At 49.7% G+C, this 12,483-nt stretch overlaps 1 protein-coding gene across 2 annotated transcripts in view; it reads right to left on the bottom strand.

The window, feature by feature from the left end:
- The window catches only part of USP53 (ubiquitin specific peptidase 53), a 54,999-nt gene that overhangs the window by 26,586 nt on the left and 15,930 nt on the right, over nucleotides 1-12,483 (bottom strand). The window contains exons 3-9 of one of the 2 annotated variants that reach the window (XM_079771074.1): nucleotides 11,505-11,597; nucleotides 9,237-9,371; nucleotides 7,119-7,232; nucleotides 6,960-7,042; nucleotides 4,447-4,552; nucleotides 3,721-3,867; nucleotides 2,895-3,044 (exon numbers count right to left, since the gene is read on the bottom strand). In XM_079771074.1, coding sequence (XP_079627200.1) covers nucleotides 2,895-3,044; nucleotides 3,721-3,867; nucleotides 4,447-4,552; nucleotides 6,960-7,042; nucleotides 7,119-7,232; nucleotides 9,237-9,371; nucleotides 11,505-11,597 — 828 coding nt within the window. Of the gene's footprint in view, nucleotides 1-2,894; nucleotides 3,045-3,720; nucleotides 3,868-4,446; nucleotides 4,553-6,875; nucleotides 7,048-7,118; nucleotides 7,233-9,236; nucleotides 9,372-11,504; nucleotides 11,598-12,483 lie in introns of those variants that run through there. The other variant, XM_079771075.1, reaches the window with a different exon arrangement.

Genomic DNA, 12,483 nt, shown 5'->3' with positions numbered 1-12,483 from the left:
AAACTCCCACGGACATTCAAGGGCAAGCTGTGTGTGGGCACATTCTCAGGGAGTGGTGCTGCTGGCTGCATGGTAAGGTTACATGTGCACGACGCTGACGCACCTCTCTAAGGTGGCTGTTCCATGCGGCACTGCCATGCGCCTGCGTCAGGGATCTGGCTGCCTAACGCCCTCCACACTCCCGGTGAGGTCGGCACTGCCATGCGCCCGCGTCAGGGATCTGGCTGCTTGACGCCCTCCACGCTCCCGGTGAGGTCGGCACTGCCATGCACCTGCGTCAGGGATCTGGCTGCCTGACGCCCTCCACACTCCCGGTGAGTTGGCACTGCCATGCGCCCGCGTCAGGGATCTGGCTGCTTGACGTCCACACTCCCGGTGAGGTCGGCACTGCCATGCGCCCGCGTCAGGGATCTGGCTGCTTGACGTCCACGCTCCCGGTGAGTTCGGCACTGCCACGCGCCCGCGTCAGGGATCTGGCTGCTTGACATCCACGCTCCCGGTGAGGTCAGCACTGCCATGCGCCTGCGTCAGGGATCTGGCTGCTTGACGTCCACACTCCCGGTGAGGTCGGCACTGCCATGCGCCTGCGTCAGGGATCTGGCTGCTTGACGTCCACACTCCTGGTGAGGTCGGCACTGCCACGCGCCCGCGTCAGGGATCTGGCTGCTTGACGTCCACACTCCCGGTGAGGTCGGCACTGCCATGCGCCTGTGTCAGGGATCTGGCTGTTTGACGCCCTCCATGCTCCCGATGAGGTCGGGCTTTGGAATTTATCCTCCTAACAGCTGAATCTGAACCTCACTGTGAACTGAATGTGTTTCTTTGTGCCCAATCATGCCAAGTATCATTGCAAGGGCTGTTCACCTATCTCCTTTGGTGAACTGTGTAAATCTTTTGTGTATCAGACAGAAGGATGGTGCATATGAATCCCTGGTGACTACACTAACACTTATTTGTCGACTTTTTATTATTCTAGATATGGAGTCACAGCTTCAAAATAAACCTGATTTCAAAATTAATAAAAGAATTCCAAGAATTGTCATTAAATTCATTTATTATTTTATATAAGCATTTACATCTAATAATCATTTTATATAATTACTGGAGACCCGGTGCACGAATTCGTGCATGGGTAGAGTCCCTCAGCCAGGAGGGACCATGGGAAGTTGGCTGTAGGAGTGCACTGACCACCAGGATACAGCCCCTGCTTGAGCGTCTGCCCCCTGGTGATCAGTGCGCATCATAGCGACCGGTCATTCAGTCGTTCAGTCACTTAGGCTTTTATATACAGGCAGTCCTCGAGTTACAACGGACTCGACTTATGTCGTTTCATGGTTACGTCGCCATCTCCCATTTACAGTATTTATTAAAAAAAAAAAGGCCCATACATTTCAACGTATGTACATATGTGCTTTATGTTTATTATTATTTATTTACCGTAAGTAAAGGTCAGGAATTATCTTTAATTTTTTGTTACTCTTTCACTTCATTACTGCTCCATATGAGTGACGTAGGTGCTTATGTAGGTGGGTTCTGACTTATGGCGAAAATTGAGTTACATTGCGCCATAGGAACGGATCTCTGACGTAACCCAAGGACTGCCTGTATATAGATACCTTTATTTTATCACTGTCACTATTATATTAATACTAGAGGCCTATTGCACGAAATTTGTGCATGGAGGGGGGGTGTCCCTTCAGCCCAGCCTGCACCCTCTCCAATTCGGGACCCCTCAGGGATTGGGCTAAACCAGCAGTTGGACATCCCTCTCGTAATCCGGGACCGCTGGCTCCTAACCACTCACCTGCCTGCCTGCCTGATCACCCCTAACCGCCCTTCCCTGCCAGCCTGATTGCCCCTAACTGCCCTCCCCTACTGGCCTGATTGCCCCTAACCGCCTCTGCCTCGGCCCCCGGCCACCGTGGCTTTGTCGGAAAGGAGGACCAGACAACCAGAAGTTGTCCAGTAGCCCGGTCTAATTAGTATATTACCCTTTTATTAGTATAGATTAGAAGCCCAATGCACAAAGATTCATGCAAAAATGGGCCTTCCTTTCCCTGGCTGCTGGCACCACCTTTCCGCTCCAGTCGCGGAACCGCCTCTTTCCGCTCCAGCCCTGGAGCCGCCTCTTTCTGCTCCGGCCCTGCCTTCCCATGCTGCCCAGAGGCCCTGAGTGGCTGGGGCAGTGCAGAACGCCTGCATTGTCGCCATGGCGACGATGCAAGCATCCCACCCCGCCCCCAACCACTTAGCACCTGCGTATGCAAATCAACCTACCATCTTTGTTGGGTTAATTTGCATACTCACTCCTGATTGGCTGGTGGGCGTAGCAAAGGTACGGTCAATTTGCATCTTTTTAAAAATATATTTTAATATTTTATTGATCTTTTTACAGAGAGGAAGGGAGAGGGATAGAGAGTTAGAAACATGGGTGAGAGAGAAACATCCATCAGCCGCCTCCTGCACACCCCCCACCGGGGATATGCCCGCAACCAATGTACATGCCCTTGACCAGAACCGAACCCGGGACCCTTCAGTCCGCAGGCCAATGCTCTATCCACTGAGCCAAACTGGTCAAGGCGCATCTTTCTTTTGTATTAGTGTAGATTAGAGGTCCTATGCACGAAATTCGTGCAAGAGTAGGCCTTCCTTCCCCTGGCTGCCGGCACAGGCTTCCCTTTGGTACCCAGGACCCGGGCTTTTCTCCGACCGCCGTCAGGCACCCGGTACCTAAGCTTCCCTCGCAGCCCCGGCTTTGTCCGGAAGGTCGTCCAGAAGGATAGCCAGTCTAATTAGCATATTATGCTTTCATTATTATAGATCATTATTACATCATTTATTCCTAAAGAGCATAAATCACAGTAAGTATCCCAGTTCATAGAAGTGTCACCTACCTCTTTCACATTTGCGTCATCGAAAAACACCCACTTGGAACTCTTGGTGTGAAATGTGAAGGCACAGTAGTGCCGGCTGGTATAGCATATCAGACCAACAAGGTGAAGTTCACTGTTTTTGGCATTTTCATCAGTAACCCTATAAAAAAGCTGTTTGAAAAATTAGTAATGCACAGTTAGGACTGTATCCTTAAAAGTGAAGAGCAGTGATGTGCTATCATGCATCTGACTCCCCATAAACACATCTCCCGGGCGTGCTGCCCACCCAGTGCTGCCTGGTGTGAAGGCACCACGGCCTGCGTGCCCCCCCAGTTACACTTCCAATCGCCCGTCAGGAGGCATTACAGGAAGGCCCTGACTTTAGCCCAGTAATACAGTGTCTCCAATAGAACTGACACGTTACATCTACAGAATCAAAATATGAAATAATCACCCATTTTCTGATAGTTCTTGATTGAATCACATATTCGAACACACATTAAACTTGTGTCACCTAAAAGATAACTCTCTAAAAGTTAATTGTAACATCAACCAATTCAAAATAGTTAACTAAGATGGTAAAAGCATGTAAGCGAACAGTTCATATTTACACTTATGATCACATCACCATCACTCTAGAGTGATAAGAGACGCAGCAGGAGACAGAAGCGAAAGCCGCTCCCGGCCTGGGCTCGGAGGAAGCCCGGTTAGCCTGACTGGGTCAGCTCCAGGAGAGTTCCATCTGAACCTCCCTCCTTAGAAAGAGAACTTCGTTGTGAAAAACCGGCCGGTGAAAGTGTGTCCGGGAGTGCAAAACTAGAAGGAGGAGAATGAAGAGCGGAGATACCCCGGGAAGAGAGAGATGGGTTGCCAGACTCCGAACCACGTCGCTGGTCAGGTCCGAGTGCTCGGAGTCCCAGACCAGGCCGATGGTGACGATCTCCGGGCAGTTCATCAGGACACGGCGGATCTTTATTTTCTGGCCACAGTTACTCTAAAGAAAAAAACAAAATGCAAGTTTAGGAATTACTGAAACATATATATCACAGGTGGCGCCTGTGGCATGATGCAGTAACACTCTTAACATATATTGCAAATTTATTTCTTTAGCATATTAAAATAAACTTCTAACAAACTATTTCTCTTAATTATTGATTAAACAGGAAGTTTATTTTAAATCAAAGTGCTTTCTTCAGTATTTTTGTAAATATGTTAAAACAAGAATTCAGCCTAAAAAAATCAGAAATAGAACCCCTGAAATGATTAATAATAGTACATCAGAAAAGAATGATACCATTTGGAAAAAAAAAAGAAATTAATTTTGTCTTTAGTGAAATGATAGATTTCTGAACTTTAAAAAAAACTGACATATGCTACCTTAAATCCTTCCAAAGTCGAGTGTTTAAAGAACTAGTGCTGAGATAAATAGCTCGCATGGTATAGTTACCTAAAATAACATTGCAAAAACAAATTCTTAAAAATAATTCCATAGACAATCTACATGACATAATAACTTCTGGGTGTCTCCTTTAAGCGCACACAGAAGCCACTGACAATCCAAAACTGTGCTTACGGGGCACTTCCGATAGTCATCCGTCGTATTCGCTGCTTGCAACAATTCCGCAAACATTTCGGGCTTCACACGCTCATGCCTGTCCGTCATTCTTCCAACTTCGTTGCTACAAAAGAAAGAAGCAGTCCCAAATCTGGCCTATGTATGAAATTACGTATGAAAAATACTAAGTTATCAATATATGCAGGATCACTTTTTCTGTCTTAAAACATAATTTTGTGTAAAAACAAATTAACCATAAATTTCCATAAAGTGAAAACCATGAAATTTGGCAGGTCTGTGATAAAAAATCAGGTCAAGAATGGAATAGCACAAAAATTATAGCACTGTTTGGAACCACATGAACGAGGTAAGATGCTCTGTCTAAAGGTAGTTGTAAGTCAAATATTTGTTTTACATTATGACTTAAATTATGACATCAATTACTGAGGGGCGTGAGTACAGACTTGGACCTAACAGACTGTGGGCAGGCTCCCTCTCTGGCCCCAGGCTCCCAGGAGCAGTTACATTTCCAGCTGAGAGCAGGCTGCCATCACGGGGAAGGCCAGCCAGAGCCACCATGTCGGCGGCCGGCCTCCAGCTCCCATCGGGCGAGCTCGCCATTTCATCGGAGCCTGCAGGTGCCTGCCACTTTTTATTCGGCCTCCGCTGGAGTCAACCTTTTACATACACCTATCAAGTACCTTTAGGCAAGTATTTAAACATTTCCAAAGAGACTGCAATGCGGCTCAAAACCCTTACTAGTTTCCATTCCAGACGCCCTGGCTCTATTTAATGTAAGTGTCCCAGGGCTGGACAGAGTTGACGGTGTAGCGGAAAAAGCACACAATATTCAGTCACAGCTCAAGCACCCTCCTCCTAACGCGCTCCACCCGTGGACAGAGAGCACTAATCAGACCCGGCTGTCGGGGAGTGGACAACCAAACACTGAATGAAATGGAACCCACCTGGCTTTCAGTCTTACTTGGTCTATGTATCAGATCAACCTTACTAAACCTATTTCTGCATCAATGAAACGGTGTTATTAAGGTTAAAGTAACAATTTATGTAAAGACTGGAACATAGTAAGCATTCAATAATTAATACTCAATCCTCAATACCCACAAAAAGAGACTATCAGAATTCACAGTCTGGGCTCTTGAGATCTGGGGCGTGGGCCAGGGCGCACAGACGGAGCGCTAGTTTGTGTGGCCTCAGCGCCTGCTCAGGGACGCCTGTACACAGGAGCTCAAAGCGCAGGCTTACCGCTCTCCTTAGCGCAGGCTCTCCTGTTCCAAACCACCCTACTCTTCACACAAAGAGAACAAAACGAGCCGCAAATGACTGAAGTTCAGGGAATGTTTCTTTAAACCGACGTTCCCCCAACTCTGTCCATACAAGAAAGATGCTAAACACACCCAAATAACCCAGTTGTTATTACCCAACAGTGTTAAAGAAATGCTGTGCTACACCCACAAGAGGAGGAAGTCTAAACATGGAGTGGGTGAACGAGGAGACCTGCCTCACTCTGCAGGAGGAAACACTGCTGCCGTAACCAGCTGACGGATCCGACTGAGGATCATCGACCACCTTTGGCTTCTGCAAGCACCTGTGACCTTAGTCAGTGTGTGCACACAGCAAATAGCATTCTCTCCACTGCCTGCTGGGAGTGTTCAAGTGATGGCTGTTGTGTGAAGTCTGGGGATACTTCTGGGTCCCTAACTAGTACTGTTTCCTGAGCAGACAGAGGGGAGCAGGCGGGCAAGCCAGGCAAATTCCTATTCCAGGTGATGGCGAGGCCTGAAGGCCGCAGACCTAGCAGAGGGTTGTGTTCACTGTTTTCTTTCTTTCCTGCTTCCCCCGTTTCCATCACCACGGAGGCACACGGCCACTACAAAGTCACACCTGCCGAAGTTAGGGAGTCAGGTGCAGCTTCCATCACCATGAAGGCACACGCGGGGCTGACAGGGGACATGGCCACTACAAAGTCACACCTGCCCAAGTTAGGGAGTCAGGTGCAGCTCCCTGACCACTCGCTTGTCATTTTTAAAAAAATACTTTTTTTTTAGAGAAAGAGAGAAAGGAGGAGAGAGAGAGAGAAACATCGGTGTGAAAGCAGAACAGTGAGCAGCTGCCTCCTGCACGCCCACCATGGGGAATCGAGCCCACACATGTGCCCTGACCATGAATCGAACCAGCAACCTCTCAGCGCATGGGACAACGCCCAACCACTGAGCCACACCAGCCAGGGCTGCTTGTCATTTCCAGCCCTCCTGCCCAGTTCCAAAGACGTGCTGTCGATGTGAACAGGCGGGAATTTTGACTCATGTTTTGCACATTGCACTAAGTGGTAGATGCACCTGGCTACCTCAGAAATATCCAACTGAGACAGACACCACTCAGTACCTCTGATGGTCGTAGCCTGAGTCCCAGACAGAGCAGATACTCACGGATGCCGTGGGCTTACAAAGTAAATGCTCGCTGTGCTTCGCTGTGCTATTAAATCTTTGGTGAAGGTGCTTTCCGGTTCTTACCACAGGGCTGTCGTCGAAATGTACCGCACGAATTCTGTGAAAGGCAGAGGGTCTGATGAGGCCCCACAGCTACGACACACGCACTGCGGCAGAAACAGACGCTTAATGCACGGCTCGTGGAACACAAACGGCATCTAAGGAGCGAGGTCGGCGCCTCACCTGCTCGTACAGCGTCATGGCGAACTTCTGGTGCGCGACACAGCACTTGGAGATGCACATGTCCGCGTCCCTGCTGGGCACAATGTGGAAGTGGATCCTCTCCAAGATATTTTCCTGGTTTAAAAGCAGAAGACCCATTAGCGGTGAATCTGGCAGAGACACTTCAAAATACAGCCCGTAATATCCTCACAAGCGTAAGCCTTTACGGTTTCCCGGGGCCAGATCTAGGCGTTCCCTACTCAGTGCCAGCTTTCCTGCTCAATGACACCTCGAATGCTGGTCAACTGTTCACCCCTGTGGAGTCAGCTTAAAACAAATCGAATAAAAGAAACATCCACTTCACAAATTTGACAAAAGAAACATAATGTGTGGTTTTAATAGATTTTAAAAATCAAGTTATGGTAGCTGACATCTAGGACTTAATACCAGAAAACACTTTCCTATGTTTCCTGTTAATTAAACACAATCCTACATGGCTCTCGTGGACAGTCCATGTGACTTACATCCACGGTGGCGTGCAATGAGAACACCTGCACTCTCACCACGCAAGGGGCGTGCTCCCCACAGGCTCGGGACAGCTCAGGTCTAATACACATCACCAAGGGCATTTACTCCAACAAATTACCCTCTTTTATCAAAGCGTAAATAATGGATCCTTTCAACCACCTTGAAAACAGTTATCAAGCCGGGACTGCTAGATACTCCATGAACGGTCGCATCCTGTGTTAGTGCATTTCAGCGAAGTGAAGTATAGTTTCAGTATTGTGCCCCATATATTTATGTTTAGAGCAATGGATCGATTATTAAGATGAGAATTGTAAAAGCCTATTTCATGATGTGTGTGCTGTTTTGGACGTTTAGTCAATATGGCAAGTGTGCTGAGCAGTCCCCCCGTCAAGGAGCTGTCGCCCTGTCCAAGGAGCAGAGAAGATGCTCGCTAACGACAGTGACAGAAACCCGGAGCACTGCGGGGGCTGTGACCTGCCGTATCCAGCAGGCACGACTGAGGCCGCACCTGGACAACTGAATACATCAGAGACGTTGTGAGGATTTCGGGGCCTGAGCAAAGGCTGTGAAAGGCAACTGTGATCACTCACTCGCAGGGACAGTCGGGGATGCAGAGCGAGGCCTGCAGTTCAACAGAAGGGCCTTACGTGTCAGGAGTCTGGATTCGAGTCACAGAAATATTAGGAGAACAAGCAATAGACTGAAGAAAATGGTATTAACCAGGGCCATTAAAAAAAAAAAAAAGACTGTAAGGCCTTTACTGGTTTGGCTCAGTGGATAGAGCGTCAGCCTGCAGACGGAAGGGTCCCGGGTTCAATTCCAGGCAAGGGCACATGCCCAGGTTGTGGGCTCAATCCCCAGTAGGGGGTCATGCAGGAGGCAGCCAATCAACGATTCTCTCTCATCACTGATGTTTCTATCTCTCTCTCCCTTTCCCTTCCTCTCTGAAATCAATAAAAATACATTTAAAAAATCAGACTGTAAGGGGCCAGGCTGAAAGGCCACAGGAAGGAGGCTTCACTGGAGCTGGGGTGGAAGGGGGACAGGAGAACTAAGCCAAGGAGAACCTCACGGGGCTCTGAGGAAGCACGGGGGGACTTGCTAGCTGGGTACAAGGTAGGAAAGAAACGGTGCGTCTTATGTACAGGCAGCCTCTCTCACTGAAACACCGAGGAAGGTGCACAAGGTCCATGACAGACCATGGAACGCTCTGCTCATCCACTCGGCGAAGTCTCAGGGCCTCCCTCCGCCGGGCCTCTCGACCTGCCATGGGGTGCGTGCCAGCCCTGCTGCTCAAGAGCTGCCCGAGTCACTGCCCACTAGACGGGCTCGCAGGCTATGTGCACCTGCAGGCCCAGGGGGGCGGGGCGCCAGCTGAAGTGATGTCTTTAATTGAATGAACCTTTTTGCTCTAATAAATACATTTTTAAATACCCTAGTAGCCTAACAGTACAACTTGGAGCAGCACAAAGGGCAAAACCAGAGGTCCCCAGAGCCCCCAACTGAGCTGCGGAGGCGCTCTGACCCTCGCCGCGCTCTGACCATGTCAGTCTGTGAATCGGCTCTTTAGGGGACGCGAGCTCCCGCAGAAGGAGGCTCCCAAGTCCTTACAAAGCACTCGGCAGCGTCGTCCATGAGGCCCAGCTGGAACCGCTGCTCGTCCCGGAAGCTCTCGGCCAGGGCACGCCGCACGTTGTCCGATGGGAGGGCCTTTTCCCGGCTGTGTTGAAACTGAGCAAACATGGTCTGCGAATCCACAAGCACATGCGTGAGCTCAATGCCAACAACTGCAGAAACACGTCCATATTACACTCCCACACGGTGACACAAAACTCTACCCTCGGAAACCAACGCTAAACAGCCTTTTGCCCTGAAATTCCACAGAAAAGCCCTGTGCGGAGATGGTAGCCCCAGCCTCGCAGTTGAGCGTCGGCATGCAGAACCAGCCAGCCTGCTCGGACCCAGCCTGGATGCTCCTGGCTGCGTGTGCCTGAGTGAGGCCCGCGTTACACTGCTCCCCGGCTGATTCTGACCAGGTCTCAGGACGTTTTGGGATAAGTTGCTTTGAATCAAAAGTGTACTACAGGAATTGAAATTATGTTAACCAAGAATAAACATCTAATCACATGAAAAATAGCAGGAACTCGATAATGTTAAAATGTGTTAATAACCTGGATGGTGTGGCTCAGTGGTTGAGCGTCGACCTATGAACCAGGAGCTCATAGTTCGATTCCTGGTGAAGGGCACATGCCTGGGTTGGGGGCTTGATCCCCAATGGGGGGTGTGCAGGAGGCAGCCGATCAGTGATTCTTTCTCATCACTAATGTTTCTCTCTCCCTCTCCCTTCCTCTCTCTAAAATCGATTTTTTTTTAAAGTGTTGATAAAATCTTAGATTCCTGGACGGGATTTCAATGGCACAAATGAGTTGCTTAATCTATACGGACTCCCTGCCTCTGCCTTGTATCTCTTCTCTTTATGCTCATTCCTGCAGCCAAGTCCAGTCCAAACACAGTATCCAGTTAAAACAAACGGCATCACCCTCTATGCCAAGGAGCCCAACACCTGGCATCACGCAGGAGAAAAGCCGAGGTCCTCTCAGAGGCCGGGAAGGCCCTCCGTGCCCTGCCCTCCTGGGTGTTACTGACACTCCATGATGAAGTACCAGGCTGTGACTAACAGTCGGCCTCACTCAGGGCACAAATCTGAACTTGGTGGGGACAGCTCAGCCCTGCTCTGGTGGAGGCCTGTGGCACCGCCTGGCGCTGGGAATGGACTCATCCCCTCACTGATGCCGGGCAGCTGCTAGTGCTGCCCACTGCCGGGCTGTGGTGCCAGCCTGGCCTCCTCCTGGGACCGCAGCCACTCCGAGGTGCCAGACAGAGCCAGGGGGAGCCCTGGCACCTTCTCCAGGCACCTCGCCTCAGGGCTGCAGCACCTGCAGCCACATCCTATGTCCTGGATGGAGCCCACAGAGGACTCCGCAGGCAGGTTGTGACCACTGCTCCCCACACCGGAGCTCCCCGGGCACCCGCGCCCACACAGCGGCTGCAGCCAGGTCTCCAGGACCTTGTCATGCTCACGGCCCCTCAGGGCCCTGCCCGCCTGAACATCCAGGCCACTGTCACCCTTTCAGGTCATAATGTAAATGCCACTCTCCCAGCGAGGGCTTCCTGCTGCTCGACTCGATTCCCCTTCCTGGTCCATTTCCCTCATTTGCAGTCACTACCGCCTGATATACTCCCCATAGTGCTGCTTCACTTCCCCTCCCTAGAACAGACGCTCCCTGAAAGCAGGCTGTATCACTTCTGTTCACTGCTGCTTCCTTGGCAACCAGAATTAGCAGCAGTTCAAAAAACAGGCTAAAACTAATAATTTCAGCCCTAACCGGTTTGGCTCAGTGGCTAGAGCGTCAGCCTGTGGACTCAAGGGTCCCAGGTTCGATTCCTGTCAAGGGCATGTACTTGGTTGCGGGCACATCCCCAGTGGGGGGTGTGCAGGAGGCAGCTGATTGATGTTTCTCTCTCATCGATGTTTCTAACTCTCTATCTCTCTCCCTTCCTCTCTGTAAAAAATCAATAAAATATGTATTTTTTTAAAAACTAATAATTTCAAAATAATGTAAAAGGTAATGTTCCCAACAATTTCATACCATGTAGAATATTAATTTAACTGTCCTTGTATAGAAGTGAAAAATGAAAACATAAACCCAAATAAGTCATACTTTAAGAATTCATCTTCAAAATTATAAATCACTTGACAATGAACTTTAATTACAAATGAGCTAATCAAATATGGCAAATAAATCAAACAAACTGTCAAGTAAAATTAAAAATTTGGAGAGACAATTGGAAGTTGTCAGTCAGAGCTATAAAGGTTACCTTCAGCGCACAGAATATGCAGGCCTCTCCCTGGCAGACGTGCCCCGTCAGGGCCCGCAGGCTTCTCCGGAAGATGTCCAGCTGCCACAGCACCTGCGGCAGGAGACGTGGGGAGACCGTGAGACTCTCGGCGAGGAGAGGCGGACAAGTCTTAGAAACTGCAGACCATGACGGCCTTTAACCTCCTGCACAACATCAGACACACACCCCTAGACAGCACCAGCAGGAACCAGCGATGCCAACCGGCGCCCAGGGGAGCCCGTGAGCAGCGCGGAGCAGGCGAGCGGAGGCCTCAGGTAAGGACTCTGAGCAGGACACACACGTTACTGCGGGGACTTGGCAGAGACACAACAGAGGAAGTGATCGTAATACTTGGAATGAACTGGAATTCAGAGAGGAAATACAACTGGACTTGAGCACATGGGTCAGTGTGGGGTGAGCGAGAAGACAGGGCGAGCAGCGGCCTGCGTGCTCACCCCACACTGAGGGGAAGGCTCCTGGCTGGCAACGGGGGTGCAGCCCGGTAGAAGAGGAGTTAGAAATAACCCCGATACTTTTGCTACAACTATCCAGTCATCATTTGCTACTAAAAGAGAGAGAGAGAGAGAGAGAGAGAGAGAGAGAGAGAGAGACTGTACTTGTTTAAATAAATCAGTTCGGTACTTAAAGTTGGCCTGAAAAACCTGACATCTCTACTGTGGGGATCCTGTGCTGCCTCACCCTCACAGAGCTCCTATAAGGATCCAACACTCAGTTATAACCTTTAAAGTGGGAGAGCAGTGCCAGGCCTAGCTGGCAGGCAACGAGTGCCAACTGCTCCCTGCCGCCGTCATTACTGCCACAACCACCAGTGTATCGTTATGTGCAGCCTCCACAGGAGGGGACAGGACCATCTGAAGACATAATGGTCGGAGTTTCCCAATTTAATTAGAATTATAAATCAGTTCTCAGCAAACCGCATACAAGAAACATGAAGAGG

Source organism: Cnephaeus nilssonii, assembly GCF_951640355.1.
Source record: "Cnephaeus nilssonii genome assembly, chromosome: 5".
Taxonomy (NCBI): Eukaryota; Metazoa; Chordata; class Mammalia; order Chiroptera; family Vespertilionidae; genus Cnephaeus; species Cnephaeus nilssonii.
This window is presented reverse-complemented; position numbering and strand designations above follow the sequence as displayed.